This window comes from Ornithorhynchus anatinus, chromosome X3 (assembly GCF_004115215.2).
Source record: "Ornithorhynchus anatinus isolate Pmale09 chromosome X3, mOrnAna1.pri.v4, whole genome shotgun sequence".
NCBI lineage: Eukaryota > Metazoa > Chordata > Mammalia > Monotremata > Ornithorhynchidae > Ornithorhynchus > Ornithorhynchus anatinus.
Window position 1 is genome coordinate 33,803,659 of NC_041751.1, and position 10,562 is coordinate 33,814,220.

General features: G+C 65.3%; 1 protein-coding gene across 1 annotated transcript; it reads left to right on the forward strand.

The window, feature by feature from the left end:
- Positions 1 to 1,908: 1,908 nt before the first annotated feature.
- LOC114807670 (TAP binding protein) lies at positions 1,909 to 9,987 on the forward strand. The gene is made up of 8 exons (XM_029054108.1): positions 1,909 to 2,078; positions 2,659 to 2,826; positions 4,630 to 4,896; positions 5,438 to 5,827; positions 6,188 to 6,544; positions 7,768 to 7,857; positions 8,920 to 8,957; positions 9,906 to 9,987. The coding sequence occupies exons 1-8, from the start codon at positions 2,027 to 2,029 to the stop codon at positions 9,915 to 9,917; spliced, it is 1,374 nt and encodes a 457-aa protein (XP_028909941.1). The 5' UTR covers positions 1,909 to 2,026; the 3' UTR covers positions 9,918 to 9,987.
- The last annotated feature ends 575 nt before the right edge of the window (positions 9,988 to 10,562 follow it).

The following is a 10,562-nucleotide window of genomic DNA, read 5'->3' on the forward strand; positions in this document are numbered from 1 at the left end:
TTTTTAAACCGGCGATTAAAATATTTATTGGTCTCTTCACTGGGTTCCGCGGGCCCCCCGTGTCTCATTGACCGCCGGAGACCGGGCTCGGCCCGGGGTCCGGCAAGTAGCGAGCGCCTAACGGACACCGTCCTAGGTCTGCGCCTCTGTTTTTCTTCCTCTGTGCCTCGGTTTCCCCCTCCGTGCGATGGGCGCGCAGCCCGGGAGCCCCACGCGGGACGGGGACCGGCCCGACGGGCGTGGCTCCCCCCCCCCCCCCGGCGCTCAGTACAGTGCCTGCTGCGTGATGAGCGCTTAACCCGCGCGCGCGCGCGCGCGCACTCGGCCCCGTTTTCTGTGCCTCGGTTTCCTCCTCCGTCAGATGGGGATGAAGCCCGCGAGCCCCACGGGGGACGGGGACCGTGGCCGACCCGAGGAGCTTCTCTCCACCCCGCCGCTCGGCACAGTGCCCGCTACGTGCTGAGCGCTCAACGACGACCGATATATACGCATACGCGTGTACGCGTAACTTCATCGTCTCCGCCTCAGTTTCCTCCTCTGTCAGATGGGGCCGGAGCCCGTGAGCCCCACGGGGGACGGGGACCGGGTCCGACCCGATAACCTCGTCTCCGCCGCACTGCTTGGTACGGTGCCGGCTACATAATAAGTGCTTAAACACCAATGCACACACACACATCTGTCTGTCTGTCTATCTATCTATATCTATCTATCTATCTATCTATCTATCATTTATCTATCTATCTCTATCTCTCTATACATCCATCTCTCTCTCTCTCTCTAATAATGTTAATAATGTTGGTATTTGTTAAGCGCTTCCTATGTGCCGAGCACTGTTCTAAGCGCTGGGGTAGACACAGGGGAATCAGGTCGTCCCACGTGGGGTTCTCCGTCTTCATCCCCATTTTACAGCTGAGGGAACCGAGGCCCGGAGAAGTGAAGCGACTCGCCCACGGTCACACGGCCGACAAGTGGCAGAGCTGGGATTCGAACTCATGAGCCCCGACTCCAAAGCCCGGGCTCTTTCCACTGCGCCACGCTGCTTCTCTATCATATCTCTCTCTATATCCATCTGTCTATATCTATCTATGTATGTATATCTATATCTATCCATCTATTATCTATCACTATCATTTATCATCTATATCTATCATCTATCATATCTATCTATATCTATCCATCTATATCTATATCTATCCATCTATCTATTATCTATCACTATCATTTATCATCTATATCTATCATCTATCTATCATATCTATCTATATCTATCCATCTATATATCTATCTATCCATCTATTATCTATCACTATCATCTATCACCCATATCTATCCACCTATCATCCATCTATCTATCTAATCTAAAATCTATCAATCATCTATCTATCATATCTATATCTATCTATCCATCTATACCTATGTATCTATACCTATCTATCCATCTATTATCCATCACTATCTATCATCTATAGCTATCTATCCACTTATCATCTATCAATCATCTATCTATCACATCTATATCCATCTATATCTATGTATCTATATCTATCTATCCATCTATCATCTATCACTATCTATCATCTATCTATCACCTATATCTATCCACCTATCGTCTCTCCATCTAATCTGTCATCTATCCATCATCTATCTAATCTATCTATTGATATCTCTATCATTTATCATCTCCGTGCCTCAGTTCCCTCCTCTATCAAACGGGGCCGGGGCAGCGGGGCCGGCCCCGCCGGCTCCCCTCCACCCCGGCGCTCGGTCCGGGGCCTGGCCCGCCATGAGCACCGCCACCCTCATCAGACTAATTATAATTATCATCGGGGGGGGGGGGGGGTGTGGGGGAGGGAGGGTCCCGGGTGCCGTCCCCGTCCCCCTCGCCCTCGTGGTGCCGGTGGCGGTGGGGATTCCCGCCGCTCGGCGGGGAAATGAAAGTGAAAGAGGAAAGCGGGGCCGGGCCTGCGCCTGGGCCGGGCCTCCGTCCTCCTCGTCCTCCTCGTCCTCGTCGTCGTCGTCGCCCACCATGGCCCCCCCGGCCCTGCTCCTCCTCACCGCCGCCGCCGTCGCCCACCTGGGTAAGGAGAGACCCCCCACCCCCGCTCCCCAGGGACCCCCCAACCAGGGCCGGGGGAAGGAGCGGGCGGCCCGGCTCCGCGTCCTCCCTCCTCGCCTTCCTCCCCCTCCCCGGCCCGGGACCCCTGGGACCCTCCCCAGACGTGACCCCCCCGCCCTTCCCCCCCCCAGGAGGGGACCCTCTCCCCTTCCCCCTCCCCCCCCCCCCTCCGGACTTGACCCCCTGACCCCTCCAGGAGGGACCCCCCCCACTCCAGACTTGACCCCGTGCCCTCTGCCCCCAGGATGGACCCCCCTCCCCTCCTCCCCCTCTCCGGGCTAGACCCCCCGGCCCCCCAGGAGAGACCCCTCCTCCCCAGACTTGACCCCTGACCCCCCGCCCCCCGCCCCCGGGATGGCCCTCCTCCCCTCCAGACCTGACCCCTGACTCCCCCTCCCCAGACCTGACCCCTGACCCCTCGCTCCCCGCCCCCGGGATGGGCCCCCTCCCCTCTTCCCTTCGCCCCCCTCCCCACACTTGCCCCCCTGCCCCCCAGGAGGGCTCCCCCTCCCCAGACTTTGACCCCCGCCCCCCGACCCCAGGCCGGGCCGAGCCCCTGCCCTGCTGGCTGGTGCGTGAGGAAGGCCCGGGCGGCGGCGGGGCGATGGCCCGGGCGGTGTCCAAGCGTCCGGCCCGGCTCCTGCTGCTGCGGGAGGGGCAGGGACCCCCGACCTCCGACCCCCAGGCGCCCCTGCTCCTCTACGTCCGCGGTGAGTCCTGGGGGGGGGGGGGGCGAAACACCGACGCCCACCACGACGGGTGTTTCCAGGCCCTCCCCTCCCTCCCCCCGCCGCGTGCCCGGCTGGCGGTTTCTCCGCGCCCCGCCCCGGCACCTAACGGTTTCCAGGTGGCCCCCGCCCCCCCCCCCCAAAGAAACCTCCTGCTCTTTTACCCCCTCCTCTGGCCCCTGTTGCTCTCCCCCCTTCCCTTCCCTTCCCTTCCCTTCCCTCTCTGTCTCTTTCCTCTCCTTCTTCCGTCTCCATCTTTCCTCTCCCCCGCTTTCCCTTCTTCTCCCGTTTCCTCCCACCTTCTTCCCTTCTCTTCTCTCCTTCATCTTCCCCCCCTTCTCCTCCTCTCTTCCCTTCTCTTTTCTCTCTCCTTCCCCCCGGCTTTTGTGTCCCCCCTTTCTCTCCCTCCATCTCTGTCTTCCTTCCCCTTCGGTCTCCCTCCTCCTCTCTCCCTCTTTCCCCTTTCTCTCTCTGCATCTTTCCTCTCCCTCTTTCTCTTCTCTTCCTTCTCCCCTCCGCTCCCCCCCCCCTTCCCTTCTCTCTCCCTCTTTCCCCACTTCTCTCCTTCACCTTCCCCCTTTGTCTTCTTCTTCCCCCTCCTCCCCCCCTCCTCTCCCTCCTGCCCCCTTTTCTCCCTCTCCTCCCACCCGCTTCTCTCCCCTCTCCTTCCCCTCTTTTTCTCTCTCTTCTGTGCCCCCGCCTTGTGCCTCCCCTTCTCGGCCTTCCTTCCCCTTCTGTCTGCGTCCTTCTCTCCCTCTTTTCTCTTCCCTCTCCTTCTCTCTCCTTTTCTCTCCCTCCCTCTTCGCTCCCCTTTCCCTCTTCTTCTCTCTCCGCTCTTTCTCTCCCTTTTCTCTCCCCTCTCCCTCTTCTCCCCCCCCCCCGTCTCTCTTCCTCCCTCCCCTTTTCCCCTCCCTTTTCTCTCTCTCTTTCCCGCTCCCCCTTTTTCTCCCTTTCCCCTCTTCTTCCTCTCCCTTCTCTCCTTTTCCCCCCTCTCCTTCTCTTCCTCTGTCCCTTTCTCCCCTCTTCTTCCCTGTCCTTTTCTCCCCTCTCCTTCTCTCTCCCCCCTTCTCTCTCCCTCTGTCCCTTTCTCCCCTCTTCTTCTTCTTTGTCCTCTCTCCCCCTTCTCTCCCTTTTCCTTCTTCTCTCTTCCCTCTTCTTTTCTCCCCCTTCTCTCATCGTCTCTCCCTCATCTCTCTCCCCTCTCCCTCTCTCTCCTCCTCTCCCTTTCCCCTCTCTCTCCCTCTTCTTCTCTCTCCCCTCTTCCTCTCTCTCCCGCTCCCCCTTTTTCTCCCTTTCCCCCTTCTTCCTCCCCCTTCTCTCCTTTATCCCCTCTCCTTCTCTCCCTTTCCCCTCTCTCTCCCCTCTTCTTCTCTCTCCCCTCTTCCTCTCTCTCCCGCTCCCCCTTTTTCTCCCTTTCCCCCTTCTTCCTCCCCCTTCTCTCCTTTATCCCCTCTCCTTCTCTCCCTCTGTCCTCTTCTCCCCTCTTCTTCTCTCTCCCCTCTTCTTCTCTCCCTCATCTCTCTCCCCTCTTCTCCTCTCTCCTTCTCCCCCTTTCCCCCTCGTCTCTCCCCCCTTCTCTCCTCTCTCCGTCCCCCCCTTCTCTCCATCGTCTCCGTTCCTTCAACCGCATGTACTGAGCGCTCCCTGGGTGCGTGGGGTCCCTGGGGCACTGTACTGAGCGCCGGGGAGAGCGCCCCTCGGCAGTACAGAGCCACCCTCCCTGTCCCGTCCCCCGCCCCCCCGGAGTCCCCGGGGTGACCGCCCGTCTCCGCGCCCGGCCCGCAGACCCGGAGGGGACGTTGGAGCGGTCGCTGGAGCCGCCGGGGTCGCCGGGGTCACGGACGCCCCCGGCCTGCGAGCTGAGCCCCTACACGCCCAACCCGGCGGCGGCCACGTGGGCGGAGGGCCTGACCCCGGAGCCCCGCTGCCCGCGGGCCCTGGACGGGACCTGGCTGGCGCTCAGCGTCGCCGGGCCGGACCTGCGCCTCGCCGCCCTCCTGCGGGCCGCCTCGGACCCCTGGGACCCGGACGCCCGCCTCGTCGGGGCCACCGGTGAGCGGGGACCCCTCCGGACCCCCGGGGGGGCGGCGGGCGCCGGGAGACCCGCGGGGCTTGGCCTAATGGGAAGACCCCGGGCCTGGGAGGCGGAATAATCAAGACGATAGTCAATGAGAATCCCGCGTGGCGTCCGCCAAGCGCTCGCCACGGGCCGAGCCCCGTTCTCCGCGCCGGGGAAGGCCGGGGGGCCGGATACGAGCCAACGACGACCGTCGGGATGGTGTCTGTTAGGCGCTCACTACGTGCCGAGCACCGAGCGCCCGGGGGGGGGGGGGGGAGCGAGCCAACGACGGGGCTGACGACGGCATTTGCGAAGCGCCCGTTGTGTGCCGAGCGCCGTCCTGGGCCCCGGAGGGCCTCCGGGGTCATCGGGCGGGGGGTGGGGGGTGGGGGGTCCCCCGGGGGGCTCCCGGTCCTCATCCCCATTTGACAGAGGAGGGAACCGAGGCCTCCCGGCCCCGGGATCTCCCCCGGCGCTCAGAGCCCCCGACGGCGGCCTGACCTCCGCCCCCTTCCCTCCCGGCCGGCGGCCCAGCGGCGCTGACGGTGGCGACCCGCCGCCCGGAGCCCCGGGTGCGGCCGGGCCGGGCCGCCCTCCTGGACCTGGCCTTCTCCTGCTCGCCCCCCGGCCGCCCGGCCGCGCCCCCGGCCCTGGGCCTCGAGTGGCGCCGGCAGCACCGGGGCGCGGGCCGCCTGCTCCTGGCCGTCACCCCGGGCCTGGGGCCGGCGGGCGGGGGGCGGCCGGCCGCCGAGGGGGCCCTGGCCTTCGCCGGCTGGGACGGGCCCGGCCGGGCCGCGGGCACCTGGAGGGGCAACGGGACCCTGCTCCTGCCCGCCGTCGGCCCCTCCCAGGAGGGCGCCTACCTGGCCGCCGTCCACCTGCCCTACCTGCAGGCCCAGGTCACCCTCCGCCTCCTCGTCCTCGGTGAGTAGGGGCCGGGCCGCCGGACCGAGCGCCGGCGCCGGGCCGGGCGCTCGGGAGGATCCGGTAGAGCGGTGGACGGGGAGGCTCCCCGGCCACAGCGAGCCCCGAGCGTCGAGGGGGAGGCGGGCGCGGCCGGAGACAGAGAAGACGACGGACGCGGACGCGAGCGCCGCGGGGAGGGGACGGGCGACGGAAGAGGGGCGCGGGAAGGCCGCTCGGAGGAGGCGGGTCCCCCGCCGACGGCCCCCCGGGACGGCACGGGGAGGAGGCGGTCGGCGGATCCCGGCGGGGGAGCGGGCGCCGCGCTGCCCTGACGCCCCGTCTCTCCTCCCCGGTCTTCCTCGCCCCCCCCCCCCCCAGAGCCCCCCAAGGTGTCGCTGAGCCCCTCGCCCCTGGTCCTGGACCCCCTGGACCCGCGTCCGGCCGAGCTGCGCTGCCTCCTGGCCCGCTTCCACCCGGCCGACGACGTCCACGTGGCCTGGGAGATCCGCGGGGGCCCCGGGGGGCCCCGGGCCCTGGGGGACGGGCGTGCGGACGGCGGGCGGGCCTGGCTCTCCGGCCTCCGGCACCACCACGACGGCACCGTCAGCCTGGCGGGCTACCTGAGGCCGCCCCCGGCCCGGCCCGCCCACCACGGGGCCCGCGTCCTCTGCCGGGCCCGCCACCCCGCCCTGCCCCCGGGAGGCCTGGCCGCCGAGGTCGTCGTCCGAGTGGCAGGTCGGTCGCCCCGCCGGCGGGCCCACGCGTCCCGTGTCCCGCGCCGCCGTCCTCCGCCGAGCGCCCGGGCCCCGGGGGCGCTGGGATGAGCGGATGGGGGACGGGGGGACGGGGCGGGGGGGGGGCGGGGGGGGTCCGGTCCGGGCGCCGCGGTCTGCTTCCCGGGCGCTCGGTACAGAGCTCCGTCCCCCCCGGCGGTGCTCCAGCGGGACGACCGCACGGACGGATGAGTGAATGAACGAACGAATACCGTCCGTTTCTCGTCTTATCATCCTCTCCCAGGTGCTCAGTACGGTGTTCTGTGCACCGGAAGCGCCCCGTCAGTGCGAATGAATGAACCCGGTCCGTTTCTTGTTTGATCGTCCCCTCCCCGGCGCTCGGAACAGAGCTCTGCGCGCCGGAGGCGTTCAATCAGTACGATTGGACGGATGAGTGAGTGAATGAGTGAACAAATGTGGTCCGTTCCTCGTCTTATCATCCTCTCCCAGGTGCTCAGTACGGTGTTCTGTGCACCGGAAGCGCCCCGTCAGTACGAATGAATGAACCCGGTCCGTTTCTTGTTTGATCGTCCCCACCCCGGCGCTCGGTACAGAGCTCTGCGCGCCGGAGGCGCTCAATCAGTACGATTGGATGCATGAGTGAATGGGTGAATGAATGAATGAATGAACAAATACGGTCCGTTTCTTGTTCTAGCATCCTCTACCTAGGTGCGCGGGACGCCGTCCCGCGCACCGGAAGCGCCCCAGCAGTACGATCGGATGAATGAACGAATGACTGTGGTCTGTTTCTTGTTCCGTCATCCTCTCCCAACCGCTCAGTACGGCGCTTTGCACGCCGGAGGTGCTCAATCAGTACGGACGGATGAATGAACGAATGAGTGAATGAACGGATGAGTAAATACGGTCCATTTCTCGCCATATCCATCCTCCTCTCCCCGGCGCTCGGTACAGAGCTCCGCGCGCCGGAGGCGCTCAGTCGGTACCATCGGATGGATGGGTGGATGAATGAGCAAATATGGTCCCTTTCTTGTTTTATCGTCCTGTCCCGGGCGCTCGGTACAGCGTTCTGCGCGCCGGAGGCGCTCAGTCGGTACGATCGGATGGACGGATGGATGATGGCGGGGGACGCAGGGGGGCATGGGGAGGTTCTCGGGGGGGTCTCGGGGGTTGGGTGGGGGGTCCCGGGCGGGGGTGTCTCTTACAGTGGTCTCCTCTCCCCCCCAGGCTTAACGGGACCTTCCCTGGACGACGGCGTGGGCCTCTTTCTCACCGCCTTCCTGCTCCTGGGACTCCTCAAGGCCCTCGGCTGGGCCGGTCGGTACCCCGCGCTCCTTTATCAGCGTCATTATTACTATTATTATTACTGTTAATTGGCATCGCTCTCATCGGGAATCATCCCCCACGGTCCTAAGCGTCCTCGCCCAAGCGCCGGGCGCGCAGCCGGCTCGCCGCGGGCGCGGGACGGGGGTCGGCCCCGGCGCTCGGGGCGGTGCCCGGCGTCCAGTAAGCGCTCGCCCGAGACCACGTTAGGGGGTGGCGACATTTACGGCCGACCGTTAGACGGTCGGTCATTCGATCCGTCGTCTCTGCCGAGCGCCGCGCTGCGTGCGGGACGCCGTCCTAAGCGCCGGGGAGAGTCTGCCGCCACCATAAACGTTCTGTCGTTGGGTGCACTCGTGTTTATCGGGCACTTACTGTGTGCAGAGCACTGTACTGAGCGCTTGGGAGAGTCTACTACGACAGTAAACGTACTGTGCTGTGTGCAGGACACTGTACTGAGCGCTTGGGAGCATCTACTAGAACTATAAACGTTCTTTCTTTCTTCCGTTCGGTCGTATTTCTCGAGCGCCGTGCCGCGTGCGGAGCGCCGTCCTGAGCGCTCGGGGGAGCCCAATACAGCAATAAGCGTTCTTTCATCCATTCGGTCGTATCGCTCGAGCGCCGTGCCGCGTGCGGAGCGCCGTCCTGAGCGCTCGGGGGAGTCCAATACAACAATAAACCTTCTTTCGTCGGTCCGGTCGTATTTCTCGAGCGCTTCCTGCGTGCCGAGCGCCGGTGCTAAGCGCTCGGGAGAGTCCGGGACCACGAAAGACATGGGTTCGATGGGATTCATCAAGCGCTGACTGTGCGCGGAGCGCCGCAGTCAGCGCCGGGGAGAGTCCGATACAATTCCCCGCCCGCGACGAGCCTCTTGTCCTCTCCTGAGCGCTTAGGACAGTGCTCCGCACCCAGTAGGGGCTCATGAAGTACTACCGATTGGTAATCCGGTGTGTTGGGGGGGATGGAGGGGGCCATGATAAGGAGTAGAGGGTGGTGAGAGAGATCTCCACCACCGTCTCCCCGCCCCAGCGATGTCTCCGTGTCTCTCCCCTGCAGCCGGCTCGATGGATCCGGGTCTCCCCGAGGACCGACAGGTAACGACCCCTCCCCTCCCCCGGACGCTCCCTTCCGCGGTGGCGCATTCGTGGGGCGGCATTCCCCGAGCGCCCCCCCGCGTAGGGAACACCGGACCGAGCGCCGGCGAGGGTCCGGCCCTCCGGGCGCCGGGCCCGGCCCGCCGGTCGACCCAGGGGAACGCGGGAACGTCAGATGGGGGATCTGGGGAGCGCCCGCTAGGCGCCCGGCACCGGGCTGGGCGCCCGGGAGGGGCCGGCGGAGCGACGGACAGCCCCCCCCCCCCGCCCCCGGCGGGCTCGCGGTGTAGAGGGGGAGAGGGGCACCGCTACCAATAAAGGGAACGACCCGTAGGGAGAGAAGGGGGACGGGGACGATGGAGAAGGAAGGGAGCCATCAGTCAGTCGGTGGCATCTACTGAGCGCCCATCTCGGCGACCTCATCCGTCCCGTGGGGACGGAGACCGGGAGCCCCACGGGGGACCACCCCGTGACCTTGGATCTCCCCCCCGTGCAGCAGACACCCGCGTTATTATTATTTAGTGATCATTAATCGTTCTGATTATCAAGACCGCGAGTCCCACGCGGGACAACCCGATGACCTCGTGTCTCCCCCGGGGCTTAGAACGGTGTTGGGCACCTCGCGAGAGCTTAACGGATGTCGTCATCGTTAACTTCTTCCATTCCACGGTATTTATCGAGCGCTGACTATGCGCAGAGCACTGTACTGAGCGCTTGGGGCGAACGAGTCGGCAACGGGTAGAGACGAGACCGCGGGCCCCCCCGTGGGGCCGCCTGATGACCTCGGGTCCTCCCCCAGCGCTTAGAACGGTGCTCGGCCCCTCGCTCAGCGCTCGGCGAATACTATAGTAATGAAATGGATACTATCATTAGTCATGATGACGTCGATGATGCAGCGGGGAATCGTTCGACCCCCCCCCCCCCATCCCCCATCTCTTTCTCTTCCAGAAAGCGCTGTGAGGAGGGGGCCGGGGGCCGAAGACACGGAAGAGCGGGGGAGGGGAATAAAGTCTCGTCCCCCTCCCCACGATGCCTGCGTTCCTTGGGTCCGTCGTCTCTGTTGAGCGCTCCCTCCGCGCGCGGCGCCGGGGAGAGAGATCGCCGTACGGCGAGCGAGAGAGACGACCCGTTCCTTCCGTCGCGCGGCGCGGAGTGGCTCGGTGGCCGGACCCCGGGCCTGGGAGCCGGAGGGTCTTGGGTTCGGATCCCGGCTCCGCCGCCTGACCTCGGGCCAGTCACCTCACCTCTCCGGGCCTCGGTTCCCTCATCCGTCAAATGGGGACGGAGAGCGGGAGCCCCACGGGGGACCGGGGTGCGAGCCGACGGGCCCGCGGCCCCGCGTCCCCCCCCCCCGGCGGTAGGAAGCGCCTAACCGATACCTCGGGCAAGTCACTTTCTATCCCTGGGCCTCGGTGACCTCATCTGTGAAATGGGGATGAAGACCGGGAGCCCCACGGGGGACACCCCGATGACCTGGCATCTCCCCCGGCGCTGAGAACGGGGCTCGGCGCCGAGTCGGCGCTCGACAAAATTTCCGTCGTTTTCCAGTTCTTCTCATCGGGCGCATCCGCCCCCGCGCTGAGAACGGGGCCCGGCACAGAGGAA